The sequence below is a fragment of the Lycorma delicatula genome, chromosome 5, assembly GCF_047948215.1.
Source record: "Lycorma delicatula isolate Av1 chromosome 5, ASM4794821v1, whole genome shotgun sequence".
Lineage (NCBI taxonomy): Eukaryota > Metazoa > Arthropoda > Insecta > Hemiptera > Fulgoridae > Lycorma > Lycorma delicatula.
This window is the reverse complement of record NC_134459.1, coordinates 99,907,069-99,932,114: the sequence shown is the minus strand read 5'-3', so window position 1 is coordinate 99,932,114 and position 25,046 is coordinate 99,907,069. Positions and strand designations below refer to the sequence as shown.

General features: G+C 28.8%; 1 protein-coding gene across 4 annotated transcripts in view; it reads left to right on the top strand.

The window, feature by feature from the left end:
* The window catches only part of Pnn (desmosome associated protein-like protein pinnin), a 44,764-nt gene that overhangs the window by 15,036 nt on the left and 4,682 nt on the right, over nucleotides 1-25,046 (top strand). Inside the window, exons 7-11 of one of the 4 annotated variants that reach the window (XM_075366748.1) lie at nucleotides 2,125-2,280; nucleotides 3,720-3,858; nucleotides 7,331-7,525; nucleotides 11,383-11,436; nucleotides 24,219-24,265. In XM_075366748.1, coding sequence (XP_075222863.1) covers nucleotides 2,125-2,280; nucleotides 3,720-3,858; nucleotides 7,331-7,525; nucleotides 11,383-11,436; nucleotides 24,219-24,250 — 576 coding nt within the window. In that variant the 3' untranslated portion in view covers nucleotides 24,251-24,265. Of the gene's footprint in view, nucleotides 1-2,124; nucleotides 2,281-3,719; nucleotides 3,859-7,330; nucleotides 7,526-11,382; nucleotides 17,327-20,645; nucleotides 20,699-24,218; nucleotides 24,266-25,046 lie in introns of those variants that run through there. The other 3 variants (XM_075366747.1, XM_075366749.1, XM_075366746.1) reach the window with 3 other exon arrangements.

Here is a 25,046-nt window from a genome sequence, read left to right as displayed (position 1 = left end):
GCTAGTCATCAGTTTGGTTTATTGTTTTTGATATATTGATTATTTAATGAAACATTTTATTCTGCAATTTTTATTGGTAGCTGACATCATCTATGTGTTGTATAAATAGCTATTGTATAATATCTGTTCTTTATTACTCGTGTGTTAATTTAAATTTGTTTGACTTGAAAATATTAACTTATTCATGCTAAAAAAAAACTTTTTATTTTTAAAAACATCTAGAAGAAAACATTCAGAGTTTCTTGAAGATTTGGTTGTAGGCAAATATCAGCAAGTGGAATAAAAACATTGCAACTTATTTCAGTTTTTATGCTTGCAACTCTTTTTAGTTAGAAGCTTCTGTAGAGATTTCCAACAAATTTTTAATATTCATGTTTAAACTATTGGTTCAATGGAGCCTATTGGTTTTAAACTAATCTTCCTGTAAGTGGATTATTCAAGCCTCTTTTAAAGTATTTGGGGTTTGATTTTTCAAATTATTTTCTTAATCAGCACCCTGGAGCTAAAAGGGATGAACTAACCAAATTTCAATCTGTTAGGATCAATGGTTTAGGAGATAAAATGGGTGAGTGAATAGTATTTATCATTTATACATGTAAATAAAAATTATATTTGTAAATAATCACTAGATGCATTTTATTTTTTTGTAATTTTATATTCCATTAAAAAAAAGCAAAAATTTGGCTTCTATGTTCATGGGCTCGTTTATTTCAATCTCTGCCTGTTATCTTCATTTTATGTTTACTTTACTCTTTGTACAGGATTATGCATGAATAACATATGCTGTTTTAATAGAATGTAAATAATGGACTTATTTTAACTTGTTATAGCAATTTTTACAAAGCCTGCTATGTCTTATCTTAAAAGATTTTCCTATGATTGTTTTATGTTGATAAAAAATAAACCTCTTTGTTTACAGAAAAAAAAATTGTAATTCTAATTTTAATGGACAGTATTTACATATTCACTTCTTATTCTGTTTGGTATCTCTGTTCTGTTTTGTCTCACATGATGCCATTTCATAACCCTCCTTTAATACTTCTTTTAATATTATCCTCTCATCTTTAGCTGTACTATCATGTTCCCTTTTCATCTTATTCCTACAGTCCCAGACTTTAAGCAGTCTTTCTTTACTCATTCATAGGACTTGTCCCATTCCTGTAATTCCATTCCATTACAGCCATTCCTGTATTCCATTCCATTACAGCCACTCCTGTAATTCCTTCGTTTACGATTAATGACTACCCTTAAAATTACATGATTTCAGTTATCTTGCCTTGAATTTAAAGCTCATAGACTCTTAATATACGTGAGCACCAGTCTTCATATCTTCATATACATGAAGAATTTTCTAATAATGGTTTTAGTCTTTTTTTGTTCTCAGGAAGTATCGTCCATTTGTTATATGGTCTAACAACTTGAAAAGTGTTGAAAGGATGTTTCTTTTCTCGACAGTATTTTTATAAAATATTTTTATTTTTTATCTATTTAAAATATTTTTAATATTTTATTTATTTTAACATTTTTTATTTTTATTAAATATTGTTTAGGTTAAAAAATGTATATATTTTTTAACATAATGACCTTCCCAATGATATTGAAATGACATGAAATAAATGAAATGACTTAAAATTTTTATGATTTTTTTTAGTTAAATTTTCATAATTAATTTTGTTAGCAATAGAAAAGATGTTTAATTTCATCCTTTGTTTATAAAACACCTTGCATGTTTGAGGGAGTAGTTGCTTGAAAAATAAGAAGAAGTTTAATGGTGTAAAATGCAATTAATTGAATCCATATGTAATATCAACTTCAAATTAGGCCATTGACATTAAATTAAACTAGATGGAGGTTCTGTCTGGATGTTCATGTGGATACTTTTTTATTTTTATTTACATATTATTTTTTCTTAAGTCCTTAGCAGTCAGTTTCATTCAGGTTTTATTATTTTATCTGAATTCTGTAAAATTTAATTGATATATCAGTTCAAGATTTATTTTCTAGTTGCTTACTAGTTTGAACCTCATTTATTATCAGTAACAAAAAAATACGATAGTTTGTTTTATTTTCCCTTATATTTTTATGTATGTGTAAAAAAAATATTGTATCTTTTGTTTTTCCTAGGAAGATAAGAAAGCACAAGTTGAGAAAAAATTAGAAGAGGCTGCTAAAAGAGAAAAAGAAGAATTAAAAAGAGAAAGGCAGGAGTTATTTCAAAATAGGAAGCGCAGACAAGCTGAAATTAGAAATATAGAACTTAAGATGGCTAGGATACAAGAGGTTTGGTTTAATTTGTTTAATTTAATTTATGTTTAACATTTATTTTTAAAAATATATTAGTTTTTTTTTTTAATTTAGTAGTTAGGTGAATAGAATTTGATATCTTTTCCCCTTGATTAACTTTGTATTCCTCATTACACTTATTTATTACATTTATTTTTCTATGTGTTAATTTTATAGTAGTATACTAAAAAAAATCCCTTTAACACATTTCCTTTTTATGGGTTTTATCTTTAAAAATTAAACTAAATATATCTGAAAACAGTGTAAGACAGTGATGTATATATAACACTCCATTTGTGCTTAGTATTTCATTTCTCATTTAACTTATGTAGCAGAAAGGTGTTCATGGAAAGGAAGATTGAAAACAGGATGCAGGCTATTGAAAATAAGATTAAAAGGATTATTTTTGAGGACAATTATTTTTTTTTTTTTTAGAAAAAAAAAATGGAATGGTTAATTTTTCTGTCTTTATTGGCTAGAGGCTGTATACAATGGCGTGTTCATAACAGTAAAGTAGAGTTATATAAATTTTTTGCTTTACATAATTTGTTCTTAAATATTTTTAACTGTAACATATATAAAGTACCTGAGCTACAAAAGGTCTATTGCTTTCTGTATATACTGATGGAAAGTTAAGTCAGAGACAGGTGTTATTTGTTGGACTGAATGTTACTTGGATTTCACCAGGCTGGCCATGTTGATTTGCTAAAGTAGTTATTGAAGGCAATGATAGATCACTTCATGTCTCATTTTTTTCTCATAAGATTGGTAAGAAGAAATTCTTGAAAATCTGAGTACCATTTATCAGAGTACTTTTGTTAGATCATTTACCTAATGAGTTAGTTACAGCACTTAAACAGACAAGCTAAAAAGGTAGAATTGCTAGCCTGTTGTAGAGCATCAGTTGAGCACAGCTATAAAGTTTCATTCAAGTTGTTAGTAGAATGTAGGGAAAATATTACTTAAGATAGAGTAGAAATTTAGGATGGAAATAACGGTGGTGAGACAAGTGCTGAAGTGATGTGGTATCGGGAGACCAATAAACTAAAGGTAGTTTGTAGACCAGTATAAATGAACTAGAATAATTAAAGCCTTATCCATGAAAATGGGAAACATCTATGTTACCCATTTTCATGTTAGTGATTTGTAAAAATAAATAGTTTATCAATAATATGAATTTCCTTTATATAACAGGATGTGGAATGTGGTTTCTTCTGCAAATTTTTGTTTTGTTTTTGTTTTATTATTCTTGTATGTTTTATACAAAAAGTTACAAAACATTTTGCTTATAATAATTTTTTTTATATGAATAGATAATCTTGTTATACTTAATCATAAGTAAGGGACTTGCCATAAATTAGTTAGTAATATTTTTAAAAATATTCTCTTATAACTGTCAGTTTTTAAATAAAAATAATCTTGACTTTTTTTCTCAGCAAGAAGAATGGGAAAAAACACACAGGCATTTGCTTAATTTTATACAAACACGTTCTAAACCTCACTTATTTTATCTCCCAAAAGTTCACAATCAGAAGACAGAGGAGCGATTAGCATCAAGTCAGAAAGCTGTGACAAGTAAGAATGTATATTTTTATTATTACTTTTTTACTTTTATTTTATTGCAGTTTTTTATTTATTGAACGTTTTTTTCTTGTCTGTAAGTTAATTAATTATTAGTGTAAGTTAATTAAACTTATTAGTATACACCATAGGTGGCTTAGTGTATGGGTTAACAATGGATTCAAAATATTTATTACTGTAAAAAAAAAGTAGTGTACGATATTAGTTAATGCAAGAGAGGAAATTCATTACATTTGTATATGTGCCATTCATTTGCTGCTCATGAAAGTAACTTCTATGAAAAAACTGAATGAAAAATAAACAACTTAGTGCTTAATAGTAGATATGCTACTTCACATACAAGGGTTGTCTGAAAAGTTTTGAGCCTGAACATGAAGATGGTAGCACTCATCAACAAAAGTTAGCGAATGTATTTGCATATGCGTTGGTAGGTACTCACTAAAATTTCAGCCATTTTTGACATTCAGTCGTTGTTTTGTAATTGTTTAAGTAAGTCATTGTGAGTGTTTTTGTGAAAATGGAAAAAAATTTAATATCTTGCCGTGATTAAATAATTGTATTTGAAAGGCAGTGTGCTTACACAAATTAAAACTGAGTTGGATGCTATTTACAGGTACTCTGGTTCCATCATTTGCCACTGTAAAAAGATGGGCAGCTGAATTTAAACATGATCGTACCAGCTTGGTTGATGATGAGTGTTTAAGATAGAAAACATTAAGTACTTGGATCATAGAAACAGTTGACTTTCATGAAACAGTTTATCACAAAAACAATGTTCTTCCAGAAATATATATGTTAATCACAAATAAAGAAAAAAATATTGTTAAATTTTGAATAAATGTAATAAAAATGAGAGGAAAGATATTAAAAAAAGAACAGTACAGCAGTACTACTGTACAGTTTTCATTCACTATGAAATATATCATGGTTTTTTTTAGTTACCTGTACGTTGAGTTTTTTAAGCATGTAAAATTTTTCCATTGTCATTCATCCAAATTTTCTGACAGATGGTTTATTATGATCATTTCATATATTGGTGTTAAACAACAGTTCAGCCTAGCATCATAGTAAACTATATGATATGACCGTGTTAGATGACATAGGAGAAAATTGTATCTGCAAAACAGGCTCATATGGTATAGTGACAGTCTTACACAGTTAAAACACATAATGTGGCTATGGTATTACTATTTATAAATAAGAAAACTAATGTATTATTTAGTCGTATTTTTATTACTTTTTTACCCATGACAGAACAGAAACGTTATATGCTTTTGGGGTAAGAGGTTTTGTGTGTGTGTTTATGTGCTTGTGTGTGTTACTGCTTTCCTCAAAAACTACTGGACCAATTTCGATGTGGTTTTTGCATTACATTGTTTTCACTGCAGAGCATGTTCTTAGACATGTTTTATGTGGTTATAGGCAGTTGTATACCGTGGGCGCTGCAGTAGATATGTTTCTTCAAAATGGCTTTGTGAGTTTTAAAAAATTTTTAATTTTATCTTTTGTTCTTCATCTGAATAACCTGATCTTAAATACAGCAGTGTCATCAACATTTAGAATCCACCAAAACACTGGTTTTAATATTTAAACTGTATTCACAAGTGAGTTTGTTTTTACGTTTCAATTTGGTATTCTTTCCAAAAATTGTTATAAATCTTATACAACCAGATTAGCGTAGTAAAATTATTGCAGTTTAAGTTATTGGGATTGTAGTATTTTTTATAATATACTTATCCTGTATATTATATATATATATATATATATATATATATATATATATATATGAAAAACTTGAGTGTAACTTTTTTTTTTTCTGTAATGAAGGCTTGTTTCCAGCTTCCTTTCACTAATTGTGTTGTTTCTGATGACCTTGTCTGTTTTCTGAAGAGAGTGATCCATGATGAGTGGCAAAGTGAATGGAATGCTACCATCAACAATAAACTTTGTCCTGTTAAGAACATTATATTACTGTGGAGCTTCTCATGCAGGAATAACTGTTGAGAGGGGGTCATTATTTGCCATTTGCAAATAGGGTACACTAGCTCACGTATGGATATCTCATGATTCAGACCAATGCACCTGTTTGTGTTCACTGCAACTGCCAACTAACTGTACTTCACATCCTTGTGGATTTTGTCTGTTATGCGGTGTTGCGTCTGAAGTTTAAATTAGGGACTAACTTCCAAAATATCTTAGGAAATGGTGAGACGAAGTTATCGAATGTTTTACAGTTTCTTTGGGCTGCTCGTTTATATTCAAAAATTTGATTTTTCTATAGTATGTTACAGGCATTTATGCCATTTGGTGTATGGAAGATGGTAATCTTATTGTTTTAATTTAGATTATTAATGTAATATTTCATTTTGGTTTTATTTCACTTTTAACGTACTTTATATGCTGTGTTTTTATATTACTAGTTTTAAATTTAATTTTTAATATTTATTTATCTGTTATATAAATATTGTGTGGGTGCTGATGATGATACTTTATTGTGTGTGTACAGAAATTCCAAAATGAAATTTTGAATATCTGAGCCGGTCAAATGTTTTTATCTGGTTAAACAGATTCAGAATTGACCATAAATTAGTCAAAGATGACCCATGTTCTGGTCAGCCATCCACTTCAAAAACCAATGAAAACTTTGTGAAAGTTCGTAATTTAATGGCTCTGACCGTAGACTTACAATTACAGAGATGGCTGATGAACTGAATTTAATTCTCTTTGTAGTTCAGTTAATTGTAACTGAACACTGATTTGTTGAACATGCATTGAATGTCCATGAAATTTATTCCAGAGTTGTTGTCAGACCAGCTGAAACAACACTGACTGGAGGTGTCTCAAGAACTGATTAATCAGGCAGAAACTGATCCTATGGGGCTGTCAGTGAACTAGTAATATAAAAGTGTCCTTCAGTATTTGCGTGAAAATGTGCGCAAGAAAATGCCTGTACTCTGGTGAGACAAGAATTGGGTTCTCCACCCTGACAATCATGGGTTGTTGATTGTGGAATTTTTGGCCAAATTCCTGTGCTTTCACAACCTCCTTTTCCCCTAATTTAGCCCATGCTGATAGCTACTTGTTTCTTAGATTGGATTTTCACTGATAGGGAACTGATTTTGCTCAGATATGGAGAGAATTCTTAACAACACCTAGAAAGAAAATTTCCAGGAAAGCTTCCAAAAGTGGGAACACTGTTGAAGTCAATGTGTTCAGTCAGAAGGATCACTTTTAAGTGAAATTATAAATTTTATTGAGGTTTTAGAAAATGACTTGGATGGGGGGTTTTTTATGGGAAAAATTTATGAAACTTCAAGGCTAACAATCCAGTTCTGTAGTGTACATGTTAATAAACTAAAACTGTTATTGCTTTTTATTATATATAATCTGTTAGAGATGACCATAAGGAATTTGGCCATAACTTATAAGTTATGTGAATAAAATTCTTTATTTTTTTTTTTTACAGAAATGATAGAAAAGAAGAGAAAAGAAGTTCAAGCTGAAGTGGCTGCAATCCTTAAACGTGGCATGGGACAAAAAAGTAGTAATATTAGTACAGACAACCACATGGACGTTGATGAAGATGGTGAAGAAGGTGATGGTGATGTTGATCCTGATTCAGCAGCAGTTGGTGATAAAGAAAATGTTGCTGTTCTACCAGGTAAATTTATTAAATGAACAATCAGTTCTTTAAATTATTCTAATTCATTTATTGAAATTGTCTGTTTTAGTGGATGCATATTTTATTTATGATAAATAAATAAAACATAGAAGCATGCATCTGCTATTATTTAAAAAAAACTGTCTCTTGTAGAAAAGTTACTCAAAACTTCAGTTTTATAAAACTTTACTTCTATGAAAATAATGTTGGTAAGTCAGTGTAAACAGGTATAGTGATTATAGATTTCAATTTTTATGATTTCAGAATGTGATTTATTTTACTGTAAAAAAAAAAAACTATAAGAAGCATATCAAGTGCTGTTGTCAGTTTAAAATTTATCTTTAACTATCATAAAATGCAAGATGTAATTACTTAAAAGACACATATTATGTCGTATTTGATTGACTGTATTACACACATGCAGTTTAACAAATTTACATATGTGTTGTTTAATTGGGATATTAGTAGTTTTCTTATTCTACTTATAAGCACTTACAAGGATATTCTTTATGTTACCATATTGTGAAAATATTTACAAAATTTCTAGAGCCATTTGTTGCCATTGTTCCCTGTAGTGATGTGTTAAATTATTATCTACTTGCTAGAATTCCACATAAATATTCAAATAGGGTATTACTTATAGCACAGAAATATTAAGTCCTAGAAAAAATAATTTCATTTTTAATGTTATAAATCTAAATCATAATAAATGATTAACAAGCATTAAAATGTTATAATTAATTGACTGTTGAAGTATAAAATTATTTATTTCATCATATCTTCTCAAAGAAGCTTAAAGGGTAAGATAGAAGAACAGGAAACAAAGTATTTCTATACATTTTAAAATTTGCAGTGTGATTTAATTTTTTTAATTCATTATAAAATATAGAGCCTCATTCTTCAACCTGGAAAATCAAAGTTCATATCCTGGTCAGACTTGGCATTTTTATGCTAGAAATTGTAGAGTTTATTTCTACACTCACAGGCAATAACCTTGTGGGGTGAAGCAATCATAAAAAGAAAAATTTATAGTAAGATTTTCCACCTTTTAATTAATAAAAAGTAGTGCAAAGATTGTAAGGTTCTTATAAGTTATCTGCCCAACTTGTACTTATTGGTTAGGTAATGTGCTGGAAACTGGTTCTAAAATTCCAGATTACCTTTCTTAATTGTGGTACATTTTATTTACTTGTAGGCATGAGAAACATCGTTGATTATATGGTATAAATGGAAACTGGATATATCAGATGAAATGACTGTTGATTGGAATAACTATTTACATTCTCATTTGCGTTGCCAACTTGATAAACGAAATTAAAAAACGTGATAGAAGGATCAATGTTGTAAATGGATTAGTTGCAATGAATTATGTTAATAAACTAGTGGGTGGTTTGATTTAAACAACGATTGTACGTGGTGGGCAGATAACCGATAAGTAATGATTGTAAAAATAAGTGCAAATAATAAAAAAATGAAGATGTCTTTGTTACTTTATTATTTACAGTAGAAGTTTTAATTCATTTAGTGAATTTATTAATTCTCAGAATCTGATTATCTGAGATTTTGTGTGTTTTGCATGTAGTATGTTGTACCCTGTACTTATACTTTTGATCATATTATGAACCTTATATTTTTTAAAAAACTACTAATATTAATTAGTAGTACCAACAGTTTTGTTATTATTGTCATCAATTAACTTGGAAAAGCAATGTTAAATTAGGTTTGGTTGTAACAAAATGGTGACTTATCACCATAACTATCACCTTTGATCACCAGATTTGAGGTTACTGCACTACTTTCTGTATGAATCAACATTTAGTAGAGTATTGCAACAACCCAGCAGGTTTGAGCAAATTAATTCTTAGGTACAAAATGATTTCAGAAATTTTACAGAATAAACCAATCTGTATATGACAGGACTGCTATGTAGGGGCCTATATGAGATCTGTTCTGAAAGTAACTGAACATTTTTAATTATGTGCCAACAGAGATATTTAATGAAATGCGGTTGACCGCATTGTGTCCACATAACATCCTCTGTAACCATATGTTCTTGGATTGTTGATATCTCGTTTAGTTTTCATGCTATTGTTGTTTGAGTGTTAGTAGTGATCATTGTAATGTGTAGTTTTCAGGAGAAATGACACAATGTAAAATTTTAGGTGAAATGGGAAAATTTCACAACAACATTTCAACTTTTGAAACAAGCTTATGGAGATGATGTCTTGGGTTGTACGCAACATTATGAATGATTTAAAAGTGGTAGTCAGTCAATTGAAGATGACCCTTGACTAGGAAGGCCTTCGACTTAAACTAATGACACCCACAATTCAGAAAATCAACAATCTGGTGTGTGCAAATTGTCAGTCGACTGTCAGAGAAGTTGCATAAGAGGTTAGCATCTCAGTTGGATCATGCCATAACATTTTGACTGAAAAATTGAACGTGCATTGAGTTGTAGCAAAGTTTGTTCCTCATTTGATGATGAAACAGCAGGAAGAACATTGAGTGGACATTTGTTGGGAACTTCTTGAACAAGCCAATGATGATGAAACATTCATGCCAAGGATTATAACGGGAGACAAAAGCTGGTTTTACGGCTATGACATTGAGTCTACAGTTGAATCATCGTAACGGATTGGCAAAGGATCTCCACACCCCAAGAATGAGGCACGTCAGCCTTGATCCAATGTCAAAGAGATGCTCTCTGTTCTTTTTTCAATTTTAATGGAATTGTGCATTTTGAATTCTTGCCTCAAGGTAAAAAAGTGAATCGTGCATACTATCAAGGTGTTTTTCAACAGTTACGTGAAAAATCCATAAAAAGAGTCAGAGTTGTGGCGAGACAACTCATGGTTCCTTCACCACGTCAATACGCCCACACAATCTGCGTTGTCAGTTTGTCAATTTTGTGCCAAAAATCAGATAACTGTCACTCAGCCTACCTACTCACCAGACCTGCTCCTTGTGATTTTTTCTTATTTCCGAAATTAAAATCGGTGATGAAAGGATCCTGTTTTAAGACTATTTTTGATGACATTAAACCAAATTCATCATGGACCTTAAAGGCCACTTCAAATGAAGCTATTCAGGACTGCTTTACAAAGGGACAAAGGAGGGGAGTACTTTGAAGGGGACAAGGACCAATAATCTGTAAAATTAATAATAAAATCCGGTTATTTTCTGAACAGAGCTCATACATCTGTATAAGGAGATTACCACCTAGCTAATAAGTATGAAGTTTTTCAGTTGTCAAATAATTGTTAAAAATTACTCTAGAAAAGGTGTTGTTTCTTTCAGTGATGGTCTAGTAACATTTTGTATATTGTTTGATACTATCAATGCACATCTATTAGCTGTTTGGTACTGTCTTCTGACTACTATTTTGTTACTGGGTTGTAAATAACAACACCTATCTATCCTGAAAATTAATGGTTATAGTAGGCTGTAGGCTATAGATATATTTATGGTGTGAATAATTGATACACATTATATATGCCCTGATTCAACAAAGATATCCTGAACTCAAATTGCTTATAAGAAAAAATATTTAATCCACTGATAGTTTGCAGTACATTCGAGTTGGTGTATTGACAAAGATTTTTTAAAACGAAGGTATTTATGTGTTTAAGAAGAGGAAATGACATTCAGTTTTTCTCAACCAAAGGATAGTATTTATTTTGCATTAGCTATGTTAAGTCAGATGCATTCTTTCCTTTTAAAAGAAAATATTGGAATGATTTTTATATTTTCATACATCAATCCAACCTGAAAACTTGACTATATAATTTGTTTTTGTAATAGGTTTTTATTTCTTATATGATTTATTATGATTTATTTCTTATATGATTTTTCAGATGTTGAGAATATAAAACTGGAGAAGGTTGAAAAATCAGAAAAAATATTAACAGGTAAGAAGGAGTGTGTACTAAGTGAAGGGGAGGTTGAAGAACCTCAAAGTATTCCTTCTTAGGTATTATTACATTTCTTTTACTGTAGATTTTTTTTACTTCTTTGTAAATATATTTTTTTAAATAATTTTTTTTTATAAATGAAAGTTTATAAAGATTCTGGGTATTTTGTTTTCCTTTTCTAGATCATTGAAAAATGGCTCTTTTAATTCTCTTTAATTAAGAATTATAAATTTTTGTGTTATCTAGTATGAATTTATTTGATTTTTCTTTAATATTACAATAATAATTAAAATAGTAGTAAAGGTTTTGGGCAGGTTTGTATATAATATTCCTTAAACCTGATGGTTTGCACCATCTGAAACGTCTGGGAGATTTTCTTGTTTATGCAACTTAGAACAAATTGATTAAAAATGAGATATCATTGATGAAAGACATGTTTAAAAAACTAATTAATACATATGAGTAATAGCAGCACCAATAATGTAATAAATAAAACCATTGCATATATTAACATAAATGATATATTTGTAATAATGTAATGGTTTATTGTTTTTTCATTAAGATTTTGAAGATGAAGCCTGCTTTCTTTATGTTGCATACATTTATCATTTAAACAAAATCAATGCTAGTATGCCCTTATAGATAAATCTTTTGTTACAAACTTTTTTTTACTTTATCATTACAATTTGAATTATTTGTGGCATCCATTTTTCTTGGATCCTAAATCAATTATAATGTAATCTTATATTAACGAGATTATCTCTGGATAAATGAAAAAATCATTTAGTGGTAAGTGAAGTTTTTAAAAGAGTACTATTTATTGGACAAAATTACAAGTTTCTATATAGATTTAATTTTGTGTGAACGTCTGCAAGATTGTCATTTTTCTTATAATATACCAATTTGTTTTGAAAATATATGGTCTGTTGGGCTAGATTATTATGCTTTTTCGGTTATTGAGAAGTTACTGACTTAGCTTATGAATAATGATTTGTTATTTTGTTTTTATTGTAGATTGGATTAACTTAGATTTTATTATAGAAGATTTGATAATGGCTGGTTTACTTAGATTTATTGTAGAAATTTTGATAATAGAAATATTTTATTATAGAATACCTCTAATATTTTACAAATAGTATTTGTCTACTACTTTCCTAACAAATTGTAAATGTAACTTTTAAACAACATTGAAAGTTTCAGTAATTAAAAGGGTTTTTTTTTAAAGGGATTTACATGTGATCTAAAAAAAAATAATTTTAGAATGGATAATGGCTAAATACAGAAGGTAGAAATAAAGAAATTTTAAAATGGAGAACCAGCTTGTAGATAGTATGCTGGAGCTCTCTGGAAATGTTTAATATAATGTAAGATAAATGAATATAACAGGAGGAATGATAACAGAAGACAAGCATGAGAAAAAAAATTAATTTATACTTCTTCATTCTCATTGATGTAGCTAGATATAAATATTTAGGCATTTATAATTAGGGGTTATTCTTTTATAAATTCAGTTGGTTGTATGAATTTTTTTGTTGTGTAGGACCAGATCACTTTATATATGTTACATTGAATAAAATTGAATTAATGTTCATTATTTATGAAACATTTTAATCAGGAGTAAATAAATAAAGCAGGGCTAATAAGATTTTGTGGTATTTTAAAATGAGGTGTACAGGAATTAAATTAAATTTACTTCCAACATTCTCCTAATTATGTAGTCTTTTCCATTCAACCACAAGCTTAAACAGAATGTTTCCAGAAAATTACGCTGTCAGTGGACAGTGATTAAACCTAAGCAAAATACATATTTTCAAAGTATATAGATTACAAGTACTATACTGGCTATTAACCACGTAACAATATATTGAAACCCTGTCTTATAGTATTATTATTTGGGAGTTCCTACTAAAGTAGAAAATAACTTAACTCCCCAAAGTTTCCAGAATATCATCATATCCACACCAGTGTTAAGAGGGTTCTGGAAAAAGGAGTTTGATGTTTTGAGCACCTCTTTGTTTACGCAGTTAACAGTTTAAAAAAAATCATGAAAAAGGATTCTCTTTATGTATGAAATGTTTGCCATTAATACATCAAGGAAGGATTACTAAATGATTGGAAAGTTTACAGTGCATTATCAGAATCATTATTCCATTTTTTTGATAAACTTTGGAATGTGGATTAAATGAGAAACATTTTATTATTGCTTAGTTGAAAGAGTTGATTTATTGCAGTATTGATAAAATTTAATAAATGTTTTGCAGAAGACAAAACTGCTACAGTAGTCTTTGTTGTATATGTAATTTTTAGCAATTTATTCTTTTAACAGTTAATATTGTCTACATGGTGAGTAGTACAGATATGTATATATATATTTATTTAAACAAGGTTATAAATAGCACAAGCATTATAGTTATTTTCATGCTTATACTGCTAAATGTAAAACCAGTTCTTTGCAAGTTTTGAGCTAACAGTACTTTATAAACACAAATTGGGTAACAATCTATAATTCAGCATTAACATACAGTTTACTGTATCAAGATAACATGACTGTTCTTTACTCTTTTTAATGAATGTTAGAAAACTGCTTTCATAGAAGTTTTTATTTAGTGCTGCCAGTGTTTTTTGTTAAAGGAAAGAGGAGTTGCTGTCATACTGTTTACATAGTCAGTATTGTTCCATGTAATTTCTTCCTTTTTTACGCTTTTTAAGACTTGCATTATTGTTCTGTTTGTTGTTATTATTATTGTGCTGTTGCTAATATCGCTTTTCTGACTATTATTTAAAGCTTATTCATGACTTGAAAAAAATATTACTTTAAACACCAAAATTTTTATCTTAATTATATTATTTTAATTTTATATTGATATTTTTATTAAAAAATTAATTATATTTAATTATTATTGAAATATAAATACCCAGATTCTTTATCATATTTTACTGAATTAATTGCACTTTTCATCCTTCTATATACGTACATGCAACTTCAAAAACTTAAAACTCTAAATAATGTTACATAATATAAATATGTGACATTTTATTATAATAGTATTAGGATTTGTGCATAATGTTTATGCATTTATTTATTTATTAATTTTGTGGGGCAAAATTAATACCTGTTTTTTATTTTTTTATAACTTTTCGTGTAGGCCTATTTATAAATTTAATAAACAAGGTTGTACCTGTGTAAATAAATCGATATACCCAAATGTACATGCTTGCATGCACAACAACACATACACACACACATCCATACACATATAAATATTTGTCTTCGTTAATTTATAAGTCACTTTTTTGTATAGTAAGTGGATATAATGTTAATATTGTTTTAATTAGCTGAATTTCATAAGTAATTAATATATTTTGTAGAAATTGTAGGTTGGTGAAAATTAGTTTCAACTCTGAATCAGTTGAATGCCTTGTATTTTAATCAATATTATTTGCAGAAGTTGAATTTGCTTGCCCATTGAATATTTTGTCTATAATTTTTATAAATATAAAAAAATAGTTGTGAGCAATTCTTTTTACCTGGTGGACACAACATTCTGGTTTTGATTCAGTAGTTAAATTGTACATCTGTTTTGAATTTGTGCACCACCTAAAACTGGTAAGTCAAGGTATGAACATTTCGTTATTTTAATTTTATATGGCACACGTACAATATTATTCAGGTGACAAGAGCTGAAATTAGGTCAGGAATATAATTTGAACTCTATAACTTTTTGTTAATGTTCTTATGGTAATATGTTTCACATATGAGCATTTTAGAAATATCTGAAAAGTGGCCAGAAAAGTGTGCATGAAGTAACAAAATTGTACAAGATAAATTGCAATGTTACGTTTTATTTTGTTAAATATGTGCATATTGTGCAGAGATTTGGTAACTGTGTTTGGATATCTGGGTTTTGTTGACAGTCTACACTATCATTTATAAATTTGTGAAACTACATCAATGAAAGTGAAAACTTTGTGATGTAATGCAGTTTATATACAAGTGTTTTTACTCAATCCTGGTCTACAGTGACATTATTATAATATTCTGTTCTTTCAAATATAATTTAATAAAATATATTCCCTGAATCCCCTTGAAATCAAAATAGAAGTTTAAATAAAAATACGCTGTAATGGGTACAGAGGTAATCTTTCTTCTCTAGTGAGGCTATATTTTGATGGGCTTCAGCTGTTGTCCATTTTCCTTGTTTCTGGAGGATCTTTCTACTTTTCTCTCTATGAATCTTTATCAGAGATAATTTTCAGGATGTGCCTCAACAAATATTTTTTTCATTCTTCTTAATAAACACATTTCAAAACTATTCCACTTTTCCATGTGTTTTTCTATAGATTATTCAGGCCCACATGGATATCACAAAAGCAAACAGAGTGTTTCAATAACCCTTTCCCTCAATTAAATCATGATCCTTTTTGCTATTAGTAATTCTTTCACCTTTTTAAAAGCTCCCCTCCCCTTGAAGCAATTTACCTTCTTGTATCATCAATATAGGTTCTGTTCCAAGTCATCAGACTTCCTTAACACTGTAATGACTATACCTGCCTACAATTTTCCTTCCAGTGATGTGTTAGTGAAGCCTTTTTTTATAAACCTTCATCATTTTCATTTTTCCTGAGGTTTTTGATTTTGAACACTTCACCTTATCATAGAATAGTCATCATCATGATTCTTGGGGAAAATTGAAAATTCTTCCAAAACTGCTTGATCAGCTGCATTCTTGGTTATTGTTATTCTTTCTCCTTCCAGTACATTTGTTTTGCTAATTTGAAGGGTAGCTGTAAAGAAAAAAGTAATCTTGAAAACTGTCAAGAGATAATTTTATTGAAACTACTCTGGATATATGGTGATAAAAACAATGCCCTACTTTGTGAATATCTAAGTTTACAGCAGCTCATTTATAGATACATCATTTTATAAATGTAATTTTATACATTTATTGTATTAATTTATACATGTGACATGTTTTCAGACATTTGCTCAATTGCCTAGATAGCTACTGAAATTAATTGTTTTCAGCTACTGACATTATGTAAAACTATCTTTGTAATGTGATTTTTTTGGCTATCTTACTTTATTCTTTTTTTTTATAAAATATGTATTTATTTTGACTGGCAAACATATTATAGATACACTATTTTGGCAGTGGTGAATTCAGCTGTTGCAAATAATACTGTATTCTGTACAAACTTGGTCACTTATTGTTATCTGATGGTATAAAAGAATTTATTTTTCAGCAGATAGGTTTTTTCTGTTAGTATTGTTCTGAATTATTATCTTTCATAATTTCATTTAGCATATTATTTCATCCAGAAAACTTTACAGAAAAATGATAAATTTAATTATTATAGTTATGTGATACTAAACAGAAAAGTGATTAAGATATATACAGAACAGAAACAGATATATATGAATAGGAACAGAGGTGTATATGAACAGAAACAGAAGTATATGGTAGTGATTGATTGATTGATTCCATTGTACTTGTATTTTTGTTTAATTATACATATTTTTTTATTTTCATTTCGGTTAGTGACTTGCTCTTTTTACAGTCTGAATACTTTAGATGACACCTTTATCTGTTACTTATTCTGAGTGGTAACAGAAGTTGTTGATAATTGTGTTAAAATAAACTAGTGAATATCTGTTGAACAGGTCACATGTATATTTTGTAGTGAATGCTCATGTATTTGTGTTTCTAAAATTTTATATTTTTTTGAATTTATTGTATATAAATATGAATTTATTGTAATAGTGATATAACAACATTTTGTTATTAAGTATTTATGTATTTGTTGACATTATTTTTTTGTAATTTATTATAAAATATATTTTGTAGATAACAATTATAAAATAGATACATGAATTTATATTTTTGCATTTCTATCTTTTATTTTTTACAAGTACATATTCGTTTTCATAAATCCTGTTATTAACTTTTCCAAATACAAAAATAGCTGTATTTTGTGTTTTTTAATTTTTATTTTAAAGATACGGTTCCTTTATTTCATTATTTTAGTTTTGTGATTCATTTACTCTGTATAGAACCTTTCCAGCCTATAATGAATTTCAGGGTGTGTTACCTAAATCTATTTTACAGAAAATTTAAAAATGATTTGTTTACCTCTTTATGATTATTTCTTAGTTTAAGGGATTAAGGAAAGAAGAAAAATTATGATGTTTCACTTATTTTGATATTTTTAAAACAATGTATCTTTAGATACATTAGAAGAACATATAAAAATGTTTAGAAAAATGTAAAATAAAAGAAAAAAATTATATATAACTTCTTATAAACTAAAAATTAATATAATTTTTTATAAATATCAGTTAAGATGTTATGAGAATTACAATGAAGTAGAATAGTACTACAAAACTTAATATTAATAGACTTCTACATACAAAAAGATCTCTACTGGCCATAACAAGAGCTTCATTGTAGAAACAAAGTCATAAACACTGTTATTTGCAGAAGGCATGTTCAAAAATTAAGAACCATTTGATTATTAAAAAATAATGGCAATTTCTTTTAAATAATTTATTATTATGAAGTTGATACTTTAAATTACATAACATAATTTTTGCCAATATTAAGACAACATAGGGGGAACCAATTTCTGAATACTTTCTTTATTAAATGTTGCCTGTATGAAGACAACCAAAGTTACAAAGCCTTTTTCATTCTCATTATTGCTGTAGTTACAGTCAACAAGGAACCTCTTGAAGGCAGGAATTATTGAGTCATGTGGTACAAATTCTAGACTGTAAGGAGGATGATCCATTTATATCCAGCCAAAATGTTTCATGAGCTGTTGGGTTTAAGCAGCAGCATGTGGCGGAACATTATTGTGAAAAACAATTGATCTGTCTTAATTTTCTACAGAGTAGTTGTTGACATTTATGAAAATTCATAAGGTAGTAGTGACAAGATTATGAACTCTCCACTCAAATTTTTTTTCATATATGACCTACACAAAATCATCAGTACCATGAACAGCCTTCTATTCTGTGCCATAATATTTTCTCAGTTTTCTTTAAACTAACCCATTTTCTTATCATTCCATCAACATTGAATTTTCACCATAAACCTTTTTTTCTGTTCTGGTTTCATATTTCTTTCTCATAAAATATTTAAAAAAACACATATCAAACAATTTCATAGTCAATGGTTGTCATAAACATTTAAAGTATATAAAAAGTTGCTTCTTTAGTAATAGTATCTGTGGCAAGCAAGTTAATGTATGAAGGAGCTCAGCTTTCAGAAATTATCAAAGTACTTTACTGATTACATGTGGAGGCACTTACTTTCTGAATATGTATGTATCCCATGTGCGTAACTAATAAATAAATGTTAAATAATGTAGAATATAATAGTTCCACATGTATGGATCAAAGTGCAAAAGAACACTTGAAGAATGCTTGATGTTGATGCTGTTATAAATTTTATGTAATATCTTTTGAATGGTTTATAAAATATGTTAATGTGATGAATTAAGTTTCTAGAATCTTAAAGAACCCAAGAAAGTGATGTTTGTATAGAAAATGAATTTTGAAGACGTATCAAAAGATTTTCATACAATATAAACCAAAAGTTTAAATAACTTTAGTTAATGCAACTCTTAGTATCAAAACTGAAAAGTAATAAATCAAGATGTAATTTTAATTTAAAACTACATTTTTTGTGTAGTTTTAAATTAAGATTTACTTTGGTTTTAAATTATGGTCTAAAGTAAAATGTCATGAAGTGATAATACAAGGGGTGGGTGAAATGTGGTGCACAGTTGCTTATTACTTGCAGAAGAAAAGAGATGGTCAGCTGAAATAAACATGACATAAAAGTACATTTTATTTGTTACAAAAACTTATTTATTTTTCTGCTTAGTCACCATTTACAGCTACACATTTCTACCAGTGGAGATCCTGTTTTCTAATTCAGTCAGTGAAGAATGCTGCGTGGATCTCACTGCATCCTTCAGTTCATCATCTATGTGAAATGAAAACTCTTAATATCCCGCTTTAATTGCAGAAAAAAGTGAAAATTGCAAGACTCAAGTCGGGTAAGTATGGAAGATGTGGCATATGTTCAAATTTCAACTTTACAAGAGCCTTGCATTGCACACTATGTGTGTGGCCAGGTATTACTGTGTTGCAGAATTATTGGCTCTGGATTTTTGAATACAACACAAGTCTCCTAAAGTGTTTTAGAAACACCAAAAGGAGTGCACCTCAGTATTCACTTTACCAGCTTCTGATGTACAAAATTTTGTCACCCACTTATTCAAAACTCATAGTTTTTCAATCAGCAGTTTTATCACCACAAACAGTTTTTAGATTATGACGAATGTCATTAGCGTTCATTTCCTCTGTCAAAAATTTAGTTATTGCACGTTGTTTTAGACTCTTTGACATAGTATGCATATTCAACTCTACAACAATGACAACTGACAGAAAATGAAACGGCATGGGTCAACAATATTTGAAATGTTAGTAATACAGGAATGTAACTACAAAAGATGGCAACACTCATTGCTTTGTGTGACTTTTTTCTTCCATTATGTACTAGTGTGCATTACATTTCATCCACCCTTCATAATTATTATAAGAGCTGAACCCACTTTTAAGGGAAGTTTTTGTTTATTGGTTTTTTAAATGATAGAATTTTTAATTAAAAAATAATAGTTTTCTGAGTGACTAATACTGATCTGTATTTTAGCTGAAGTTTAAACAGATTATAAACATTATTAGATTAACTGTAATTAACTTATTGGGCCTAATTTTATAGAACACTAGAAATAAATTGCTTGAATTTGAGATCAAACAAAATTGTTTTACATAAAATTTATTTTTTGGGGATTAAAGATTTCTTTAAAAATTGTGATTGATTATTACTTAAGGTACAGTTCTTGTATTATATAATTAGTTTATATTTGAAGATGTTATTTCAAATGGTGAAAGTTGATTTTAAATTGAGTTCTACAAAATTAGGTGGTAATGTGTATGTATTTCTGAACAACAAAGAACGTTATGATAATAAAAATCAATTTTATTCATTCAGAAGTTATGTCTCCAAGTTTTATTAAAAAAAATTTGTCTATTAATTCAGAATTAACAGAGTTTGTGTGGTGTGTATTATAATGGCTACTTTTCATTAAGTAATAAAAATTAATACACAGTTGATTTTTTTTTTTTTTTTTGCTAGATTTATACTCTTTTGAATACATTATATATAAATGGTGAGGAACATAAAACTGAACCCATAATGAAACTGCTACCCAACACTATATATGAAACTCACATACAAGTAGTGCGACTAATGGATGTATATGTTACTACTGATTGTTTCTGCCATTTGTCAGGTGGTTATGTATCAGTGCAGATGTTTTGTTACAGAGAAGTATTGTGACTGCAGTGTTGTGCTTGTGTAAAATGCCTTATTCAGTCCAGGAGAGGATAGCTGTAGTTGAGGTCTACTATATTCATTCTGGATTGTTGAATCACGTCAAGTATTCGTAGAAAAATTTCCAAATGCCTGTATTCCAGCAAAGAGTAACATACATGATTTAGTTAATAAATGGTGTACAACAGGTTCAGTTTCAAATGCAAAACAAAATAGACAACCTTCTGTTAGGACTCCACAGGCCATTGGCAATATTGAAAGGAGAATTACTGCCAGTCCAAAAAAATCACTGCACAAATTATCCCAACAATATGGTGTTAAATGCACATCTTGTCACAAAATTTTTCATGAATTAAAATTGAAACCATACCATGTTACTACTGTGCAACAACGGAAGGAGACAGAAACTACTTGATTATTGCAGCTGGCTTCTCGAAAACATTGTTTGTGGACAGAAAGACCCAATGTCATATTTCATGTCAGATGACGCATGGTTTCATTTATCCAGTCATGTTTATCCAGGTATTAGATTGCATGGAATCCTCATGAGATATTTGAGTGTCCACTTCACAATGAGAAAACTGGTGTTTGGTGTGCTGTTTCTAGTAATCGTATAGTGGGACTAATATTTTTTGACCGAACTGTCAATGCACAAGTTTACCTCACAACTTTTGAAGAATTCTGTGTGTAATTAACTGATAATGAAAAAGAATACGGCTTTTTCTAACAAGACAGAACAGAATTTTGTCACACATCAAACGTTTCACTGATTGCATTCATGTGGCTTTCACAAATGAACAAGCTGTCAACGGAGGACGGTTGCTTCCATGTTCCTCAGAGTTGTCTACTTGCGATTTTTTCCTTTGGGGCTACTTAAAGGAGAGAGTTTATGCATCTAATCCTCACAATATTGAATGTGTACAAAATTGAATGTGTACATTCAACGAGAAATCGACACAATTGACAACAGTGTTTTGCATCAGACAACTTTCAATATGATCAGTTGAGCACAAAAGTTCATCAATGTCCAGGGTTATTTTGGACATTTTTTGTAACAATAAGGTAAATAAATGCAACATTTAAATTATGCTTTGTTTTCTGTATTTAATTCATCAATATCATTCATAAAATTTCATTCCAACATAACCTACTGATTCTGCAGCGGTTATGTTACAGGTTCAGTTTTTGTTGCTCACTCTGTGTATGTGTATATATACATATACACACAGATATATATATATATATATATATATAATATATCTTTACCTATTCAGCAGCTTGTCGTGACCGAGTCATCAATGCCAAGCAAAAAACTACTGAAGATAAATTGATAAAAATTTGATTACATGTTCTTACGATGTAGGTGTACACTAAGAAAGGATTTTTTGAAATTATGGAATAATGGATTAAAATAGAGTTACAATGAGATTTAATATTTGCTTAATTTATTTGTAACAAATGACGATATCATCTTCATTTTTGGTGTAATTTTCATGTAAATATCTAAAAACCAATTTCTAAATTATTTTTGAAATTCAACCTTGAAAGGGATGAAGAAAACATTGAACAGTGATTGCAAATTTTCCTCATTTCCAACTATACTAAACTAGGTATTCACTAGATTGGGGCTGCAGATACTAAAACCATTTTTGGGTCTTTTTGAATTCTGATTTTTAAGGTGTGCTATGGTGTACAGCGTGGCGGCTCAACCAACACAACCAACCACTGCCACTGAAATTGTGTGAGACACGATAGGCACACCTGCCTCCAATTAGTTTTCTAAAAAGTATAAAATAAACGTAATTAAAAAAAAGAGAAATGAAGTATGGTAATGCCAAGAACCAGGCAAAATACATTTTTACCTATGAAGTACGAGTAACCAGTTATAACTAATAATTTTATGATGGAGGCTGAATGTTTTGAAACTCACATTCTTAGATCATTAAAAGTTTCAGGTCCTGTAATGGCCAAACTGTTGCTTTGAAGAAATTACAATACACAGATAATTTTTATAAGTTGAACAGATTTTTATTTATATTTATCATTATTATTCTCAGAAGCATGAATTTAACACAGTGTGGTCCAAGGGGAAGAGATCTCTGGTTAGATAGTAAGGATAAATGAAGCAAGCCATAACCGGCTAAATAACTTCTTACCACAACAGGAAATGCAAGTAACCATATAGCATAGGCAAAGCTGTGTCGAGAATGCTAGAAATGCATCGGAATTACTTAATTTAATGCATAAAATTTTGCATAGAACATTTAAATATTAATGGAGAATTGTGACCTCGTACAATTAAACCCATTGTAGAAGACAGTCCATGTCTTTTTTAATCTCTTTCTCATCCCATGTACTATACACTATTGGCAAACAAAATGCAGACAACACGTACATCGCAGCTTCGCCCATGTTGTATGGTTACCCCATTTTGAAAAATTTTAAAATTTGTGTTTATATATTCACATGTGAAGACTTCACGCATCTAAAATCAAGTTGATATCATCATTTGTTATTGAGAAATTAAAAAAAATTGTCATTAAAAAAAATTCAGAAATTCATTTTATCCCTTTAAACTTAGAATTTCAAAAATCCTTACTGGGTGTTCACTTACACTATGATTATGTTTATAAATTTTCATCATTTTATCTCTAGTAGAAAACTACTAAAGATAAAATCTGAGTGTTGAGTATGAATTATTCACATGTTTTATGTATGTATAATATCTACTGAAATACAAAGTATACATAACATACATGTTATATCTACAGCATGTTTATTAGATGACATCCTGTATTTAATGTATACAGGCAATTTAAATGGCACAAATAGATATTAAAACAATTTTTTAAATTTGTGATGTAAGTTTGTTTTTGGATAATACCAAACAGTAGTGCATACAAATATTACAAATTTGCATACAACTATTCAAATTAAATGTTTGGACATGGCAAATAGTAAAGTCTAGTCAAATAATGGGAATATGAATAAAATAAAAGCTATTGCTTTTAATGACAGGATTACATATTTGTAAATTTTTTTGTTTAACATACTCAAAAATTGTTAAGGGTAGTTGCAATCAACATCTTTATGTTAATGGTATTTATAGAAGTGATGATGATTTCCATTAGTGTAAATATAACAAACAGTATATGATATTGTAAAATTTTGTTGCTTTTTTTAATTTGTGCTGAAAATGTTTAGATTATTCTTATTTCAGTGAATATTAAAAAAAGATATAATAAAGTAAGAAAATAAGACAATGAGAAAAATTTTCAAGTATCTATTTTTGACAAAATGTTTAAGGGTTTTTATTTGTTTATTTTTAATTTTGGTGCAGCTTTTTAAAAATAATTCATATGTAATTTTTTACAGTGATATTCTTTATAATAGTGCATTTTATTTAATGTAACACGAAAATATATATTTTATATTGATTAACATCAGTGGTGATAAAAAATTACAACTGTGCTGTGATGGTGCTGAAACTCAGGTTAAGTAGGCATGGGGCAACTTTTATTTTAATTTAAATGCCTTTTTACTAATGTTTTTCTTCAGTAACTCCATTACTCAGGAATTATCATTCTGCGTAACAAGATTAATTATATGTAGTAATTTTGTATTGATAGCTTATTATAAGAATGTATCATAAGTAGAGTAAAAATGCCAGAAAGTTAGAAAGTTTAACTTTGACTGGTCTTATGTAATGTAGAATTTATCTTCAGATTGATTTTTTAAAATTATTTTTTACAGTTAAGAGATGTTGAAAAGTGTACATCTTGTCTGGTAGAATGATGTATTGATAGATTTTGTAATACCATATTATTTCAGTTTTATATAAAACTGAGAAACAGCTAGTTGTGAATATTTTTACTATGGAACTATGGAAATAGTTTTACTAAACCATTGTGAATTTTTTTTGTGCTGCAGTTTTTCATTGCCGTTTTATTTAATCCATTCTGTTACAAAATTTATCAATTAAGTGAGAAGAATTTGTTTTATTTTAGTAAAAATTCAGTTATCTGATTAACCAGAATCACAGGCATGAGATATGTTTTTAACTTTTCTGTTTCTTTGTAAAATTTATAGAAAAATTCCTCCCCCCCCCCCAAAAAAATAGATATGTGTTAAAATACATAAAAAAGTTTATAAGGTTGTATTCTTAACTATTTATTTTTTAGATACTAAATGCCATCAACAGAG